Genomic DNA, 15352 nt, shown 5'->3' on the forward strand with positions numbered 1-15352 from the left:
AACATCAAAATCCAATGTCATAGATCTCATTAATTTATAAAAATTATCTTTGTTTAATCTCATAAACAGCTGTGTGAGTTTATGCGGGTTATGTGCAGCGAAATACTGGGCAGGCAGCCAGTGACAGGAAGTGACTCAGCATATTTTCTTAAATCTTCTTTTTTTCCTTTAAGTCTTGAAAGCAAAAACTTAAAATGACCTTTTTTTACCCCCTTGAATAGGACCAGCAGGTTAATTTCAGTTGCTGTGCTGAGAAATGAGAGTGCACTAGATTTGCTTCCTGCGGCATGGCTCCATACAAATGAGGTGGTGATCCAGACTGAGCTGAGGTCTGGATTTTGAGCATGAACACAAATAATGACCTACAAGGTCTGCCAGGTTTTAGTCTTACCAGGTAGTCATCTGGCTTGATGCCGAACAGATCTCTGAAGTAGCGGAAGGCCAGCGGGGCGTACGTCTTGAAGCGGAAGTCAGGATAGTGATGTGCTGGAGTCAGGTTGCTTCCCTCACTGGTAATATTTGACCAAGACAAGATGAGACAAACACACAAACGGGTATATTAGATACATTTTTCAACACTAACTGACATGAAATTTAAAAAAGAAGCTTTAACATTACAAAAGGAAACATGTTAGTGTCAGTAACACAGATGCATTCTCGCGCCCCCTGGAAAACTGGCACTACCGGGCGGAAATGAACACCAGCACCTAATCTTTGTGCCTGGTATCTACGCTATTGACTCTGGGTAATTTTATCAGTGGGCCCTTGTATTTTCTTCCATTCCTGCTTGAACAGGCTTCAGTAAGTCCTCTATGGGAACCCAGATTCACCAGCATTGTGCTAACAGAGATAGGTCTGTATAGAGTTCTTCGCCTGGAGACTGAAGACGGCTCTAATTACTGGATCGAACAATACCAAATAAAAAACATGCACTTCAGCTCAAATGGGGAGAAAATGGCTCAAATAAAAGGTTTAAAACCAAACAAAATGAGACACAATAACCTGCATGTTTTTTTTGTTTTTTGCCAAGCGTGGAGTGGGAGACATTTCCAGACGGGCTTTGACAAAGGCTGACCCTGTTTCTAACTAACCTAACCCATAATCCTGTAAGCACATTGGATAAGGTTAGCGTGAGTCAGCCGTCGAGTCTTTTTTTAAAACTAAACTTTCATTGGAATCAGTTTTGTAGTTGCAGAAATAGGTTAATAAAGGTTTTGTTTCCCAGGGCACCTCTAAATCTGGTTACTTGGAAGCTGCTCTGGGTAGAGAGGCCCTTTTGTTGTTCCCTGTGTGTGCTATATTCAGTGACACGGAGGCAAGGCGCAGGTGTAACACTATATCTGTGATCACGCCACAATGGCATTTGAATGGTTTGTTTAGTGCGCGAGGACAACGGGAATCATTTGCCACTGATTGAGAGTCTACTTAAAAGAAAAAAAAACATTAAGCAACACAAGCGCCCGGAAAAAATTCAGTCTAATCAGGGATTCGTCTCCCTCTCTGCGTGTGCGTGCGTCTGCGGAAAGGTGTGAGACAAACTGAAAATTAAGCATGTGGGAGTCAAAGCAACATCTCCGTTTCCATCATTTAGTCACTTGTTCAGGGTAGTCCTGCGGTGGGAGGAAAGAGAAGGGGTTGTGTGCTATTACAGAACAGAAGATAAATGCTGAGGGAAAGCAGAAAGAATAAAATAGGAAACGGTTATGTCAGATTAAAGATGTAAGGCATTCATTTTCTCCCCTCACTCATTACACTGTTTGTTCCGTCTTGTGTAATTTTATTTTCTTCCTACCAACATGGCCTAGATTCTTTCTCCCCCTGTGAAAAAGGTGGCCCTGGAGACTGCCACCACTTTCATTTTAATTCAAACTTGGGCTGGATGAAACAAGCCTCATTTTAAACCAATTGTCGCTCGTCATTTTGCGCTTCAGAGTCTCAGCGAGCGACGTGGAGTTTTCATCAAAGTCTTGAAAGTCATCAGGGCCTTTATCAGTCAAACACAACAAGAGCTTTGTTAGGCTGTTGCTGAGGAGCAGGACTGGTGTGCGTGCCAGAAGGAGGTTTGCATAAACCATGCCCAGTTTGCATATCCTGGTGCAGCATCTCTAAGGTAAACCACAAAGTACATCCTGATAGGACTGTAATTCTCCTCCTGACGTCCAAGGGTTAAACACAACATTGAATGACCTTGGATGTATTTACACTGGGATGGACAAACAGCAACTTATAGACGTCTTTTGCTCAGCTGCTCCTGATTTAATTTGTTTTTGTAGTTCCTCTACAGCTCTAAAAGAAAACAAAAACTGATAAAGTATGTGCCGCAGCATCAGCTGTGTGTTAATAAACCATATGTGTGGACATAAGGCAACACTTTCGATGAATCCCTCGTCCTGCTTTAGATTATTTAAAGCATTTCTTTGAGCTGATGATGTAATTTTGAAGATAGCTCAGCGGCACGCCGCCGTACGTTTTGCTCTGTGGCAGTTAAGAGGCACACAGTAAGCTGATTCCACAGTTCTTGGCAAGATAATCCACTAGAATAGTTTTATCCCTGCGTCAAGACTTAGACTAGCAAAACTGTTGATAAATGATGACGCTGGCAGTTTGAGGTGGCACCACATTTTCTTTGGAGTGGATTTCAAGCGCATGTAGTTTCCACCGAGCGCGATTAATAACAGCTGTTTATGTTTTTCATCCGAGATCCAGACATATAATATTTGCGGAGGCCGTCCAGGCGAAGCGTGCCCTTCACTCGCTTTCCATTCATTCACTTCATTCACAGCCAACCTACACACAGTCTGCTTTTACGAAGCAGCTCTCCTATTCACCAAGTCCTGCAGATAAATAACCTTGAGCTTACGCAACAAGGACGCAAACCTTCAACGCACAAAAACACACATGCTGAGAGAGTGTTTCTGTGAATGTAACACTGTGGTTGTGCGTGTGGGATCACTGACCTGGGCAGAAAGACACTCTCCACCACATAGAAGTCTTGCATAAGAACATCTCTGTCAGGCTTGGAGGTGAGGTTTCCCACTGTATAGCCAATACCGAGCTGAATGGCTCCCTTTAACGCCGAGGATGTGGTCTTGATGGGAAATTCGAAAAGAAAATATCACATTAGTCTAGCCGTGGCACACTTGCTCCCTTGCTTACCCTTTGATTTGATTTGAAATATGAGAATTTCCACACAAACACATCCAACTGCACTTGCAGACTTGGACAAATCCAGTTTGTGTTTTTATTGCATGACACCTCTAAAAAAAAAAAAAACATATTTCCCCAAACCTGAACAGAGGTAGCTAGTATAAAGAAACGCATTATGGTTGAATCTTAAAAAAAAAAAAGAGAGAGAGATGTTTCCATAAGGAGTGACGTCTACAGTACAAGAAAGAAAACAAATGTACCCAGCACTTGACTGACTGCTAGCAGCTGGCTGTGGAAGGGTCACGACATAATGTGCTGCAGAAGGAGTTAAGGGACTCGAGAGGCTCAGAAGCAAAAGCTGACTCTAAACGGCAGCATTTCCAAGTAAATGTTAAGGGATCGTGCTCATATTCATCATAACATGAAAATGTTACCAAACACACTCTTTTACCTTCTTGTAGGTTTTCTCTGAGCTCCGATTCCCTCCTGTCCCATTTTCTGTGGCGGTAGACATCTAAAAGGGACACAAAGTCATTCAGGCAACAAACTATAACACTGCAATTCTTGTCAATTGTTGCATTGCTCTGAAATTTACTGAGCAGTCAAAAGCATACCTTGCTTAATAAAAAGCTGTGCCTGACGAGCAGCAATCAGGGCAGCAGCTCTTGATTGTCAGGCTGAGCAATCATCAGGAGTTGTCACAGGACCTTCTGTAAGAGAACGGGTGCCCAGTAAGTTACTATAAAATATTTTTAAAAAGGCACTGACATTGCATTAAAGTAAGTGAATCTTGCTGATTCTGCTAATCTCCACCTGATTAAAAAAAAAAAAGGCACTTTAACTCTGATAGTCACTCCTGACTCATGAGATGTACATCTGTGTTTTGTAATAAACATCAGAGTTCTGCTCGAGTGCCGTGTTGGAGAAACAGTCCTTTCCTGCCTGTCACTTCAACACCTCACAAATCACAGCGTGCAGATACAGAAATCTTGTTACACTTTAATCTAATCGCCGGCTTCTCTGTTTTCATATTGCCTCCATATTCAAGACTTTGTACGTGCAGAACAACACCTCATAAAGGAGTGGAGCTGCACAGCGTGTCACTGCCCGGCTTACAGCTCATCAAAGTCCTCCCTGAGCCACAAAGCACCAGTCTGTCTTGTTTCTACGTATGCTCTCCATGAATTTTCCACTCCTCCTTAAAATGTGTCTGTTTTTCTCCACTAACACTCCCAGAGAAAATGAGACAGAGTGGCGTAAGTCATTTAAATGTTGCCTTAGGACACGCTGAGAAGAAGTGAGGAGTAAGAGCACTTGCAAAAGTTGGACTTTGACAAGCTCTCGCAAGGCTGCAGTCACCACATCACCTGCATATAAATGCGCCTGCTGTTACTGGAGCTTTGAGTATCGCACAATGTCTTGCTGCCCTCGTGCCCTGCAGTCACCTGTTTTGTGACCAGCTGTCACATCATCATCACATCATCGCCATGCAGTGGAAAACTCATTGAAAAAGTCTTGTTTGTGTTTGGTTCTTGCAAAGTAAAATCCTCGCAATATCTTGCCCCTTTGTTGGAAATAGTCTCCAAACGGAGAAAGGTGCACTTGGATGAAAATACGCTCACATGCAGAGATTCAGATATTGAGAGTGTAGCAGACACTCAGCTCTTATCTCCAGACTGGCTCCTAATCTGCACACCAGCTTCTCTGTTGCTATAAACACATAAGAGACAATAGCACAGACCACAGAGACCATCCTGGCTAGAGGCTTACTCGGTCTTATTCTGCCTCTGTGAATCATTCATAGCTTTTATATCACCTTAAAAATAATTTCCTGCCTTACGAAAAGGACACAAGCACATTCGCTCACACAACAAACACAATATGTTTTTTGCGCAAGCTCTTGTTTTTTGTAAAGCTCACGTCTGTCATAAAATGCTGTTATTGATCTCGAGCCTCGTCAGTCAGTGTAATGAGGTGTTGATCCACCTGAGCCTTTACACTATGTGCCCTGAAACTGAGGAATGTTAATAAGCCCGTAGGCAGGCCTGTCTGGCTCTCAGCTCAGCACCGACTTGAGTGTCAGTGTCAAAATGAATTGTGCGGACCTCTCTTTCGCTCTCTCTCGCGCTCCAGCCGCCTCTCCCTCACCTGACCCCACAACCCAGCTGGTACTCTAACAGACTGCTTCGAGAACAATCCACGAGAGGCCTGCAGCTGCAGTGAACAACAGCAGGTCTCTTGTTCACCTCTCAACAAAAGAGAGGCAGACAGATGGTCGGTAAAAATGGACGGAGGATCCTAATCAGGAGCGTCTCACCGCTGTCAAACACTCCCATCCCATGGTAAATGCCACTCACACAGGACTCTAACGAGGAAAACAAGAGTACACTGTACACGTGTAACACAATACCTCGTGTTTCACAATTACATTAGACGACCTCGCTAACACAAAAACGCAGCTTTGTTAAATCAATGCCTCTGGTAGACAGTGGACGTGGATATTTGTGGTCTTGGGCGAGAACCAAATCGGTAAAGTGATCCAACGGGTCAATAAAAAGGAAACTTAGTACGTGAAAGCCTGAATGTGAATGGAAAACTCACACAGGCGTGTGCATAGGGAGTTGACATTTCTATGCCTTTGTGAAAAAGCAAGTAAGGTCAAAGATAGTCTATGTTTCGATAAGACTTTGTAACACCTTTGCAATGACCTGAAGAAAATTCCTAAGCAATGCAGGAAATGACATTCCAGGATCAGCTTTCAACAACCTGATAAACTAAACGCAGACATTAAAACCATTTAGTAAAACATTAAACTTTTTCCCTGACTTACCACAACTTCATTATGAAACGTTACTTTTCGAGCACCGTGTCCTTCCCTTCTTGTGAAGCTTTTTTTGTTTTTTTTCTTTCCAAAACTTTGCATTTACCTCTGATCTCTCCCTGAGCCTCACTGTACGTAAACAACTCCATTCCCACTCGTCCCTACAGCCTTCTCAGAAACTCTACCACCCTTCAAACGAACACACTTGAGTGCAGATCAAACACTGGCTCTCATGCCGTATCTCCTCCGTGGCTTCGGGGTTATTGCCAAGGCTGCCATTCTGCCCCTGTGGAAGTCAAATAGCCACTCTGCAGCCAAGGCAGTCCTTGAAAGGAAAATATGTTGCAGAGAGCAGACGTGGGCTGTCTGGTATGATGATTATGCAGATTGAATAAATCTAAGCTGTCAAAAACTCAAAGTAGCTGTGCTAATATTCCCTCAATGATCCCAGCGGGCAAACCAGTAGTAATAATAAAGGCAGTGGTCAGGCAGATCAATCAACACATCATTAACCATGCTACGGAAATTATACTCTCTTCAAAATGATCTATATCTACCAGTGCCCTTCAGTAGAATAGCTAGGCTAAAATTAGGACAATCTGCATCACAATCTTTTTCAAAACCATCTGACTATGACTTCAAGGCTGTGAGGTATTCAGTCAACAAGGCTCCCACAGTCTCCATCTCCAGAGATATCACATATGGGTTCCTTTTGCTCTGCTCTGCTTCAGTCCCCGGATACTATTGGATTACTGCTGCAGATTGGAGACATAATGGAAAATCAATAGCAGAGCAGCAATGCTGAGCTTCAAGGACTGGGCTGCTGGGCTTTCATGACCCATGCAATCCCACAACTCAGATGTTAGATAAGCACCGAGATCTGGATTTGGGTGGATACAATCAAGAAGATGCACGGGGAGCCAGCTTAGTCAGCCTGAAGGGGATCAGCTTCATCAACTTAACTGCTCTCATCCTTCACAGAAACTCGGGATGTAGGGCATTCAAAAAATATATACTCAATATTCCCAATAAATACACAGAGAAAAGGCTCATTGTCTGTATGCATCTGTCATGTGGGGCAGTGATCATTTTACTTTTGATAGCAGTGCTCTTTTGGTGTGTCAGTGTGATTACCTAAGGACTTTGTTTCCCCCATCTTGATACAGTAAGGCAGACAAAGACCATAACAACAAGGAAGAACTACAGTTTAGCATGTATAGACACATATAGGTTTTCTGGTCCAATGCACACACACACACACACACACACACACACACACACACACACACACAAATACAACAGAAGAAGCCATTATAAAAGAAGCCAGGTATCATTTTGACCTGTTTTTGGCACGTTGTGTTCCATATTTTACGACATGCTCTGGAGGTATGTTTCTTTTCATCTTTTCTCAGATGTAAAAGCTGTAATGCTGCTTCAGAGTAGTGTTTGTCCCTGAACACCAGGCACTATGCAGCACTGCAGAGCTTTCCAAGTGTTTGCGTACGTGTGCAGAAGGAAGGCTACCTGATGAAATCAGACTAAAACGGCAGCCCACAAAGATGGCCGACAGGCTGGCATAAGAAACAGGTAGGCTACGTGACTTTTGATGGCAAAAGTGGCCAAAAAGCGTGGCTAAATAAAAAGACACAGGTCATGCTGAAAGAAAATATTTCGGTTAATTACTGATATTAAGCCTGTATGTTACCATGAAGGGGCAACCTCCAGGGCTCAAGTCGATTGAAATTAAACTTCCATCTTAAAATAATCAGCTGGTAAAAAAAAACTGTGACAATGCTGACCTGGATCTCCAGAGTTTGTGGTGTTGGTGCCTTTTTGGAGCATTTTCAAGGGGAATATCTGAAACTAATATGGCTTAATGTGCTGCTATTTATATTAACAGCACATTAGAGAGTGGGTTCTCCAATTTTTTTACTCTTTTTAAAAATGTTTTTGATGACTTTACACTAATTTGCAAGTACAGGTATTGATGGCTGTGTGATTGCACCACAATACAGTCTATAGGTGGAACTTGCTAACATTAGCTGATAACTGAGCACTCTCCTGTTAAAACATGGTCACCTGGGGTTCAAAACAACCAGGACTGATTGATAAAATGTGCTGACGCTTTAAAAACAGTACTCCGCTACCCAACGAGGAAAGCCATAGTGGCTATGGCCATCTTTTAGATACAGTCTATAGTAAACATGTGCGTAATGTATTAGATGTTGACGGAAAGCTAAAGTAAACACTGAACACTGAGGTCTATTCGTGAGGTTTACACTAATAAAGTTACCAGAAGAGCTTGTTTGGATTACAAAATAACAAACACCAATCTGTTTTAACATCTTCATGCAGAGCCCTGACACAGGTGTAAAAAATGGGAGCTCCCTTCACTGAAAGCAGCTACCATCAATCACACAAGGCGGCGCGTACAGCGTGTACTGAACACAGCATCCTTCTGAATCCTAAAAGACATGTTTCAGTGAGCTCGGCAGTGTGCATGTGGGCACAGTGATGTTCCCCTGACCATGCGTTCATCTCTAAACCTACATTTTATTCTGTGGTATTGCATATTAGCATGGTGTTTGACCTTTTGATGACAAGAAATAAAGCAGAAAAAAAGGCGGGTGGGATTACACCTACAGAGTGGCCTGACCTTTCAAATGCAACATGAACAGAAGAAACAAGCTACACGGGGCGAGGGACATATGACAAAAGATGGAGGACAGCGAGAGGCAGAGATTCTGAAAAGCTGTCTTGTAAACGTGTAGTCAGGAGTTATATCAAGTTTTATTCTATGTAAACCCCCTTTTCTTGAGAGAAAAGATAAATCTGTGGTAATAAAGTCACAAAAAAATGTCTCCATTTCATTATATATGATAACTTGAGCAAGAGGAAACCCAGGGAGAAGATTCGGTCTGTCTATTTGTAATTCAGAGAGCGTCTCGCTCCAGCTCCACTCTGCATGAGAAGCTGTGAGGAGGAGGTCACCCTCTGTGTCCAGTGTGTCACATGATTCGGCTGAGGGCATGGGGGAGGTGGGGAGAAACATAGAGATGAGTTAATGGACAGAAAACAGAGACAATGTTCTTTAAAGACACAGAAGCAGAGACGCTGCTCCGATGGGACGGTACAGTACAGCACGGCTGTACAGAAAGTACTACAGCAGGCTTATTATGCTTAACTACCAGTGATAACTAACCACAACGAGCCTCTGCTCCCAACGCCAAGGCCCATGGATATCGTTACCATATGGAACAGAAACAATAGGAGACGGACTTGCCCATGTCGGTTTTACTAAAGCCTGCACTGTAGTCCAAAGGTCCTCATATTTCACTTTAAGCCGAGAGAAGCCATTTTATTACCTATGCATATCACAAACATAAATGCTCTACTTCTGAGAAGCCCTAAATGATGTACTTCTCTGAAGTAGACTATCACATGATTAAAAGGGGAGCATAGGGCCAGGCCTTTATTGACCTGAAGTCACAGGTTACTAAAAAAATAAATAAAAGAATGAATTAAAAAAAATAGAAGAATTATACTTTGACGACCGTCTCCATTCTCTCAACTCATTTCTACTTCCTGCCATCTCGCTCTGGCACTCTAGTGTCCCCCAAGTGGGCCTCCGCAAACCTCGTCATTATCAGGACATGAGAGTGGGAGGGGGCCGCAGGGGACTCAGCCGGCCCAAAACAACAACAACAAAACATCACAACCTCCAAATAATCTGAATTCCTGCGATGCTGCCAACGGATCGCTCTGCCAGCAGCCTCCAACCGGCCAACACAACCACTAATGGTTATGCAGTGTAGAAGAACTATGAGCCAATTATGTCTGCAGGTCTCCTTTTTTTCCACTCTTTCAAAAGCTGGTGCTGACGTGCCGCTCGCCCACAGAGATGGGAATTCCCGTTTGGAGGTCATTAAGATCAAAACGATAATACCGGGAAGTTCTGCATCTGCTGCAAAGTACATGAAGACACCATCACGGCGATGATCGCTCACGTTCTTTTAAAGATTGCCTCTGTATTTATAAGTATGAGGTTAGAAAGTCATTTTAAGTTTGTAGTAAGTTTGAGTTGGTCGCAGAAGCTGTGACATCCTGGCTTTTCATCACTGGAACGGCTGCCACTCAGCAGCATCTTTTCATCGTTCTTCAAGCAATAATTACAACACGCTGAACTTCAAACCACTGACTTAGTGGGGAAACAGCAAAAAACACTAACATGCTTAAAATAAATACATGCATCACATTTATATCAAAATAAGATCCAACACTTCGATCAATTTAAATGGAGGGTTGCACAAAAGAAGCTAATTCAAGGCTATTTAAGTGGTTTAACTAAAAGAGCAATAAGGATGAGGGGGACGATCTGGAGATAACACATTAATGCTTTGAATATTGTGAGGTTTTCTTTCCATTCGGCAAACAGCATGTGAATGCAGCTGAACTGTCATGAAATGCAAGTGAAGAGATCTACAGACACCTTTTTTAGGGCTCCATGCCTAAAATAAATGATCAGATGGTACAATTGATGATGTGTCCCTTTAACTATCAGTTTGACTTATTTCACTTTGTATGAGAAGAGAAAAACAAAACACTTTTGGTGCTGTGGTCTGCCAGACAAACCTGAACATATTTAATAAATTTTAACTTTTCTGTTCCTATAGCATATTCTCTTTGCGGTTTTTCCTCTTTCTTAGTTCCTGTATCTAACAAGTCACCTGGGGAGATGATTACCTCTTTGCTTATAACTCACAAAGTTTAAAGGGTGTGGCACAAAAATAAATAAGAGACTCTAGATTTAATGTTCTCACTGCCGCTGGTGGCAGTCAGTAGCAGGCCTATGTGGTATGTGCTGACACGAGTGGAGCCTGGCCAGTGAATGAGGACAATAAAACAGAACAGAAAGAGAGGGCGAGCCCACACTCTGCTCAGGAGGTCATGCTGGAGAGACGTATGGAGCCTAAACCTCCAAATATGACTCGAGTGTGTCTGACTGGCTTGTTTGAAGGACATACATTGTTTTATTCACCGTCATCTGTATTACAGATGGATACCATTTAGCTCATTTTCACTGTCCGTGTTAACTTCACAACCAAGGAGACTTTTTAAACCCGGAAACTTGGTGCATGTCGGATATTTAGACTCTCAAATGATACCATTATCTGCCTCAAACATGTACAGCCAGACTATACTAAAGATACTTCAGCTCTGGTATTTGGTCACTTTGACCCAGTGTATTAAATTGTTAATTTAGTAATTGATTAACCAAAAAGACCAACCAATAAAAAAAAGTAAATAAGTTTCCAAGCAGAAACTTTGCTTTGTAGTTTTTCTACTGTACTAGAAAAACTACAAAGCAGTTTTAACCCCATGAAGAGCTGAAGGGCAGAATACCGCTCTTCACTACACTTACTTCAGTACTTCACAAGCAACAAAGCAGGAATTAGCTTAGATTTTGCTACAGCGCAGCATTGAGCAGAAGCAAGAAAAGGCTGACATGGTGTCGGATAACTCAAGATGACAAACTCCAGAAAGAAAGCAAACACTCCCGTTATGCTTTCAGCTCGTTGCAACTGGAGCGCAGCATGTTAGACAGCTTCAATACAGACTGCAGACAATAGTGAGGGAGGATCCTTAGAGAGAAGAGCTAGAATGGCTGTAGTGGGAGGAGAGGTCGCACTGAACACACACAAACATTACCAGGTACCAGATTTCATTTTCACAACACAGTGAGACTTTTTTTCTCTAATCTGAACATGTTGAATGTGACCAGTGTGCCACACCCCTGTGTAGCACACTGGTCACTCAAACCATTATCAGGAATGAGAGCGCTGCGAGCTAATGTTCAGACCACTGACTTATGTAACTGTCTTAATGAGTCTCATATGCCTGTTATTTTGGTCCTATCACTACTCGAATCCCATGGTACAGTATGATCACAGTACACAGACTGCTCTTTCACCCATAAATCACAAGATTGAACTTAAAAACCCTACAGCTGGTAATTGTGCTACCTTTTTACACAGGGTGCTCATATATTTGGGGAAAAAAGCTGTATGAGCGCCCTGTGAGGCCCCTCTGCAAACAAGTACCTCTGTTTAATTACTGAAGTAAGAAAGAATCCGGTAAAACTCCAGGGAAAGACACAAAACTGCAGAAAGTCACAGAATCATCAAATATGATTTGTGTTGACAGTTTGGGCTTCGCGGTGCTGAGGCACTTCTGCTGCCACTCAAATGGAAAACATTATGTAATGCACGAATGCTTTCAGTGCAAAGGCAGCAGGCAGCACAGGACAGGAGCACAGGTGTTACTCCCAAGGAGAGCGCAGGGGATTTGCATGAGCCATTTTCCTGTCAAAAATCCTGCGGCAAGCTGGTCAGCCTGGACAAACCCCACCTGTCTCCCAGTCAAATGAAGCAGGAACAGGAAGTTAATGAAGAGATTACACATTTATATATAGATGCTTTGTCTTTGTAGTATAGGCTGGCTTGGAGCTAGTCAGATTTGACTGATTATTCAAATTAGCGTCTAATTTCTGCAATATCTCAAGGACCAATGAGAAGATATTTGAGCAGCATTTGTTGCTTCATGAACCACAACGTGAAAAACACGGGAAGCATTTCCAAAAGGAGGAATTTATCATCAACTGCTCCTCATAACAGAGAGAAAACGGCACTCTTATGTTTCCCATGTGATTATTCACAGTAACAAAGCAAAACTCAGTGAAGTCAATCATATATCACGTAAAAAAGAAACTCATTAGCTGAGCCGCAACTAAACAGTATCTAAAGCAGCCTACAGGTTGTGGCTCTTCTTCTTTTGGACTCTTAAAACTGTTTCACAGTGGTCGCAGCTCAGGCCTTTGGTGTGGAGGCGCATCGGGATGAAAGGGGCTGTCTGTGAGGAGCTCGGCTGCCAAATACCAGCAGAGAAATGTAGCACCTCGCTGTAGAAAGAGCAGTGAGAACGTGACAGATGCTGAGGCTCGGGCCAGCACGTACAGAGAGAAATTTGGTCAAACAGATAACCTGTTTCTGACATGTTTTGCATGTCAAATGCAGGAAAGGTTCCTGAGAAGTGTATCCACGTGCCAGGCCATGAAATGTGGAAATCTAATTGTAGTTCACCAGGCACTCAAAACACACACAGGAAGTTAAAAAGATCACTTCACCCAATAACTGTCATCACGTTTTGAACCACACTTTCCTTGCTCCATCCTCAGTTGCACAACTTCCAACTATGCTTGCCTCATTTCCCATCAAACTGTTTCTCTGTAAATGTGCAAGCCCAGGCTCACATGTGCAGATACATGAGGGGGGAAAACTTCATTTAATAGAAAACGGCTAAAAAATATATATGAAGGAAGACAGAACTGTAGAGCAGCACACATCTAAATAAAATCAACAAGATTTACATTCAGAGTGAAGGATGAAATTCACCTGATGTCACACGTGAACTTTACATGAATATGTTAAGAGGATCTAAAATTATGACTCTTTCGGCAGAACATATCTTTTTTTTTTTTAACTGAGTTATTCAGAGAAATGACACCTCCACCTCTTTATCAGACTACAAACTGAGCAGCTGGCTGACTCGCACACCTGCAGTTGTTCACCTGTCGTGACAACACCTGAGAACTGACGCTGTGAGACACAATGTCCACAAGGTTGTAAAAGATGTTGGGTAAACATCTGTGTCGGTGGCTACTGTCATTTTGTTTTCGTCTGTACGAATCTTTGGTGTGACGCATCAAACTCACAGTAATCGTCTTCTTCTGCGCAGTCTTGTGGAAATATTCCCGTCTGAGCGGCTGCTGCAGTCTTTACAGTGCGCCTTTCTGTTTCTTCAACGCGACTCGCCACCGATACAAAACTGCGGTTTAGAGTAGGACACGCAGCGTTTATTTTCACCGCAGGCTGGCTATGAACTGAGTCCTCCTCCTCTGCCGAGCAGACCTGTGTCGTGTGTCTCTGCCTCCCAGCCCTGCCTCTTTACAGCCGTGCCATTCAGTGCGCCACTGGATTCAAGCGAGCACGAAAAGTGGCACGAGCACGCCCTCTGCTGGCAGCAGCAAATCTCACAGTTTCGTTAAGCATCAAATTAGATCCAAGTTCAGCAGGGGCAGCAGGTGGTGCTGTGTGCCGGCACCATCCACCTTCTAGCAAGAAGGTCCAGGGTGGAGAGTTTCAGTGTCGGCTGTGCGTGTTTTCCCCGTGTCTGCGTGGGTTCCTCCCCAAATTCCAGAAACACGCACGTCAGGGTAATGATTCTAATGTGAGTGTGAATGATTGTCCGTCTCTCTGTGTTAGCCCTGTAACAGACTGGCGACCTGTCCAGGGTGTACCCTGCTTCTCGCCCTAGGAAAAAGGGATGGAAGTGACATTAATATAAAGTTATCTTCAAATTCACTGGAGGGTAACTCTTCCTGTTAACAAATATTTATTTATCGAAACACACATGATAAATTTTTGTGGTCAGGCTGGGATGCAGTGCTGCAAACATCGTCTGAAAATTTACATACTTCCAACTATGATATCACAGTGGAAAACAAATAAATGTTACATTTTTTTTAATTTTAGTAACCTTTGTTGTTGTTGATTCTGTGGTGTTGTGTATAAGAGCAAACCAAAGACCAGCAGCCCCCCCCCAAAAAAACCAAAAACCTGTGGAAACAAGAAGTTGATATTTACAACTTATAAATACACAATAAATAAAATATGTTAAAAATTATATCTCACCTGACTATCATCATATTACAAATATTCTGGCCATCAGCAAAGTTAGAAGCATTAAATTGGCATAGTTAAAAAAAAAGGCTGTGTTAGTAGCAGAAGCGATTGTTTTATTAAAAAGAAAACATGTATGAGAAAGTATGGCAACTAAAATCTCCACCACTTACAAACAACACATGTCACAGCTTAGGGTGACTAAGGGTGTGGTGGAAAGGGAGAAACTTCATTTAGAAAGAACAGCATCAGTTACTGTACATTTAAAAGGAGGATTTTTGTCAATGTAATTTCTCTGTTTAATTCAAGTAAATGGCTCATTTATTGATATCAGCTAACCGAGAACACCACACAGAGCTCAGAGATCCTACATAGACAGAAAAGGATTTACCAAACCCTTCAAAGCCAATGTTTGGACTTTTTTCAGGTAACTTTCTTGAGTCATTACTGACTGACATATATGATACTTGACTACCCTATTTATATACGGGAAATTGTTAAAAGTCTGGAATGTCTTTGAACACTTTCCTTTCAACAAATTTAGTTAGTAATTTATTTTTTAGTATATCACTTTCTGATGGTAACCCACTTTCTCTTTTACTGCTCAATCTAGCACTTCTTGTTTTGCTGATAGTCAAAATATGTT

The 15352-nt window shown here is 42.5% G+C and overlaps 1 protein-coding gene across 3 annotated transcripts in view; it reads right to left on the reverse strand.

Moving 5' to 3' along the window:
- The window catches only part of pip5k1bb (phosphatidylinositol-4-phosphate 5-kinase, type I, beta b), a 33004-nt gene extending 19059 nt beyond the window's left edge, over positions 1 to 13945 (reverse strand). Inside the window, exons 1-5 of one of the 3 annotated variants that reach the window (XM_006784145.2) lie at positions 13740 to 13945; positions 3762 to 3857; positions 3599 to 3661; positions 2958 to 3088; positions 392 to 509 (exon numbers count right to left, since the gene is read on the reverse strand). In XM_006784145.2, the coding sequence (XP_006784208.1) occupies positions 392 to 509; positions 2958 to 3088; positions 3599 to 3661 (312 nt within the window). In that variant the 5' untranslated portion in view covers positions 3762 to 3857; positions 13740 to 13945. Of the gene's footprint in view, positions 1 to 391; positions 510 to 2957; positions 3089 to 3598; positions 3662 to 3761; positions 3858 to 5977; positions 6264 to 13739 lie in introns of those variants that run through there. The other 2 variants (XM_006784146.2, XM_006784147.2) reach the window with 2 other exon arrangements.
- Positions 13946 to 15352: the final 1407 nt, after the last annotated feature.

This window comes from Neolamprologus brichardi, chromosome 12 (genome assembly GCF_056152115.1).
Source record: "Neolamprologus brichardi isolate AB-2024 chromosome 12, ASM5615211v1, whole genome shotgun sequence".
Classification (NCBI taxonomy): domain Eukaryota; kingdom Metazoa; phylum Chordata; class Actinopteri; order Cichliformes; family Cichlidae; genus Neolamprologus; species Neolamprologus brichardi.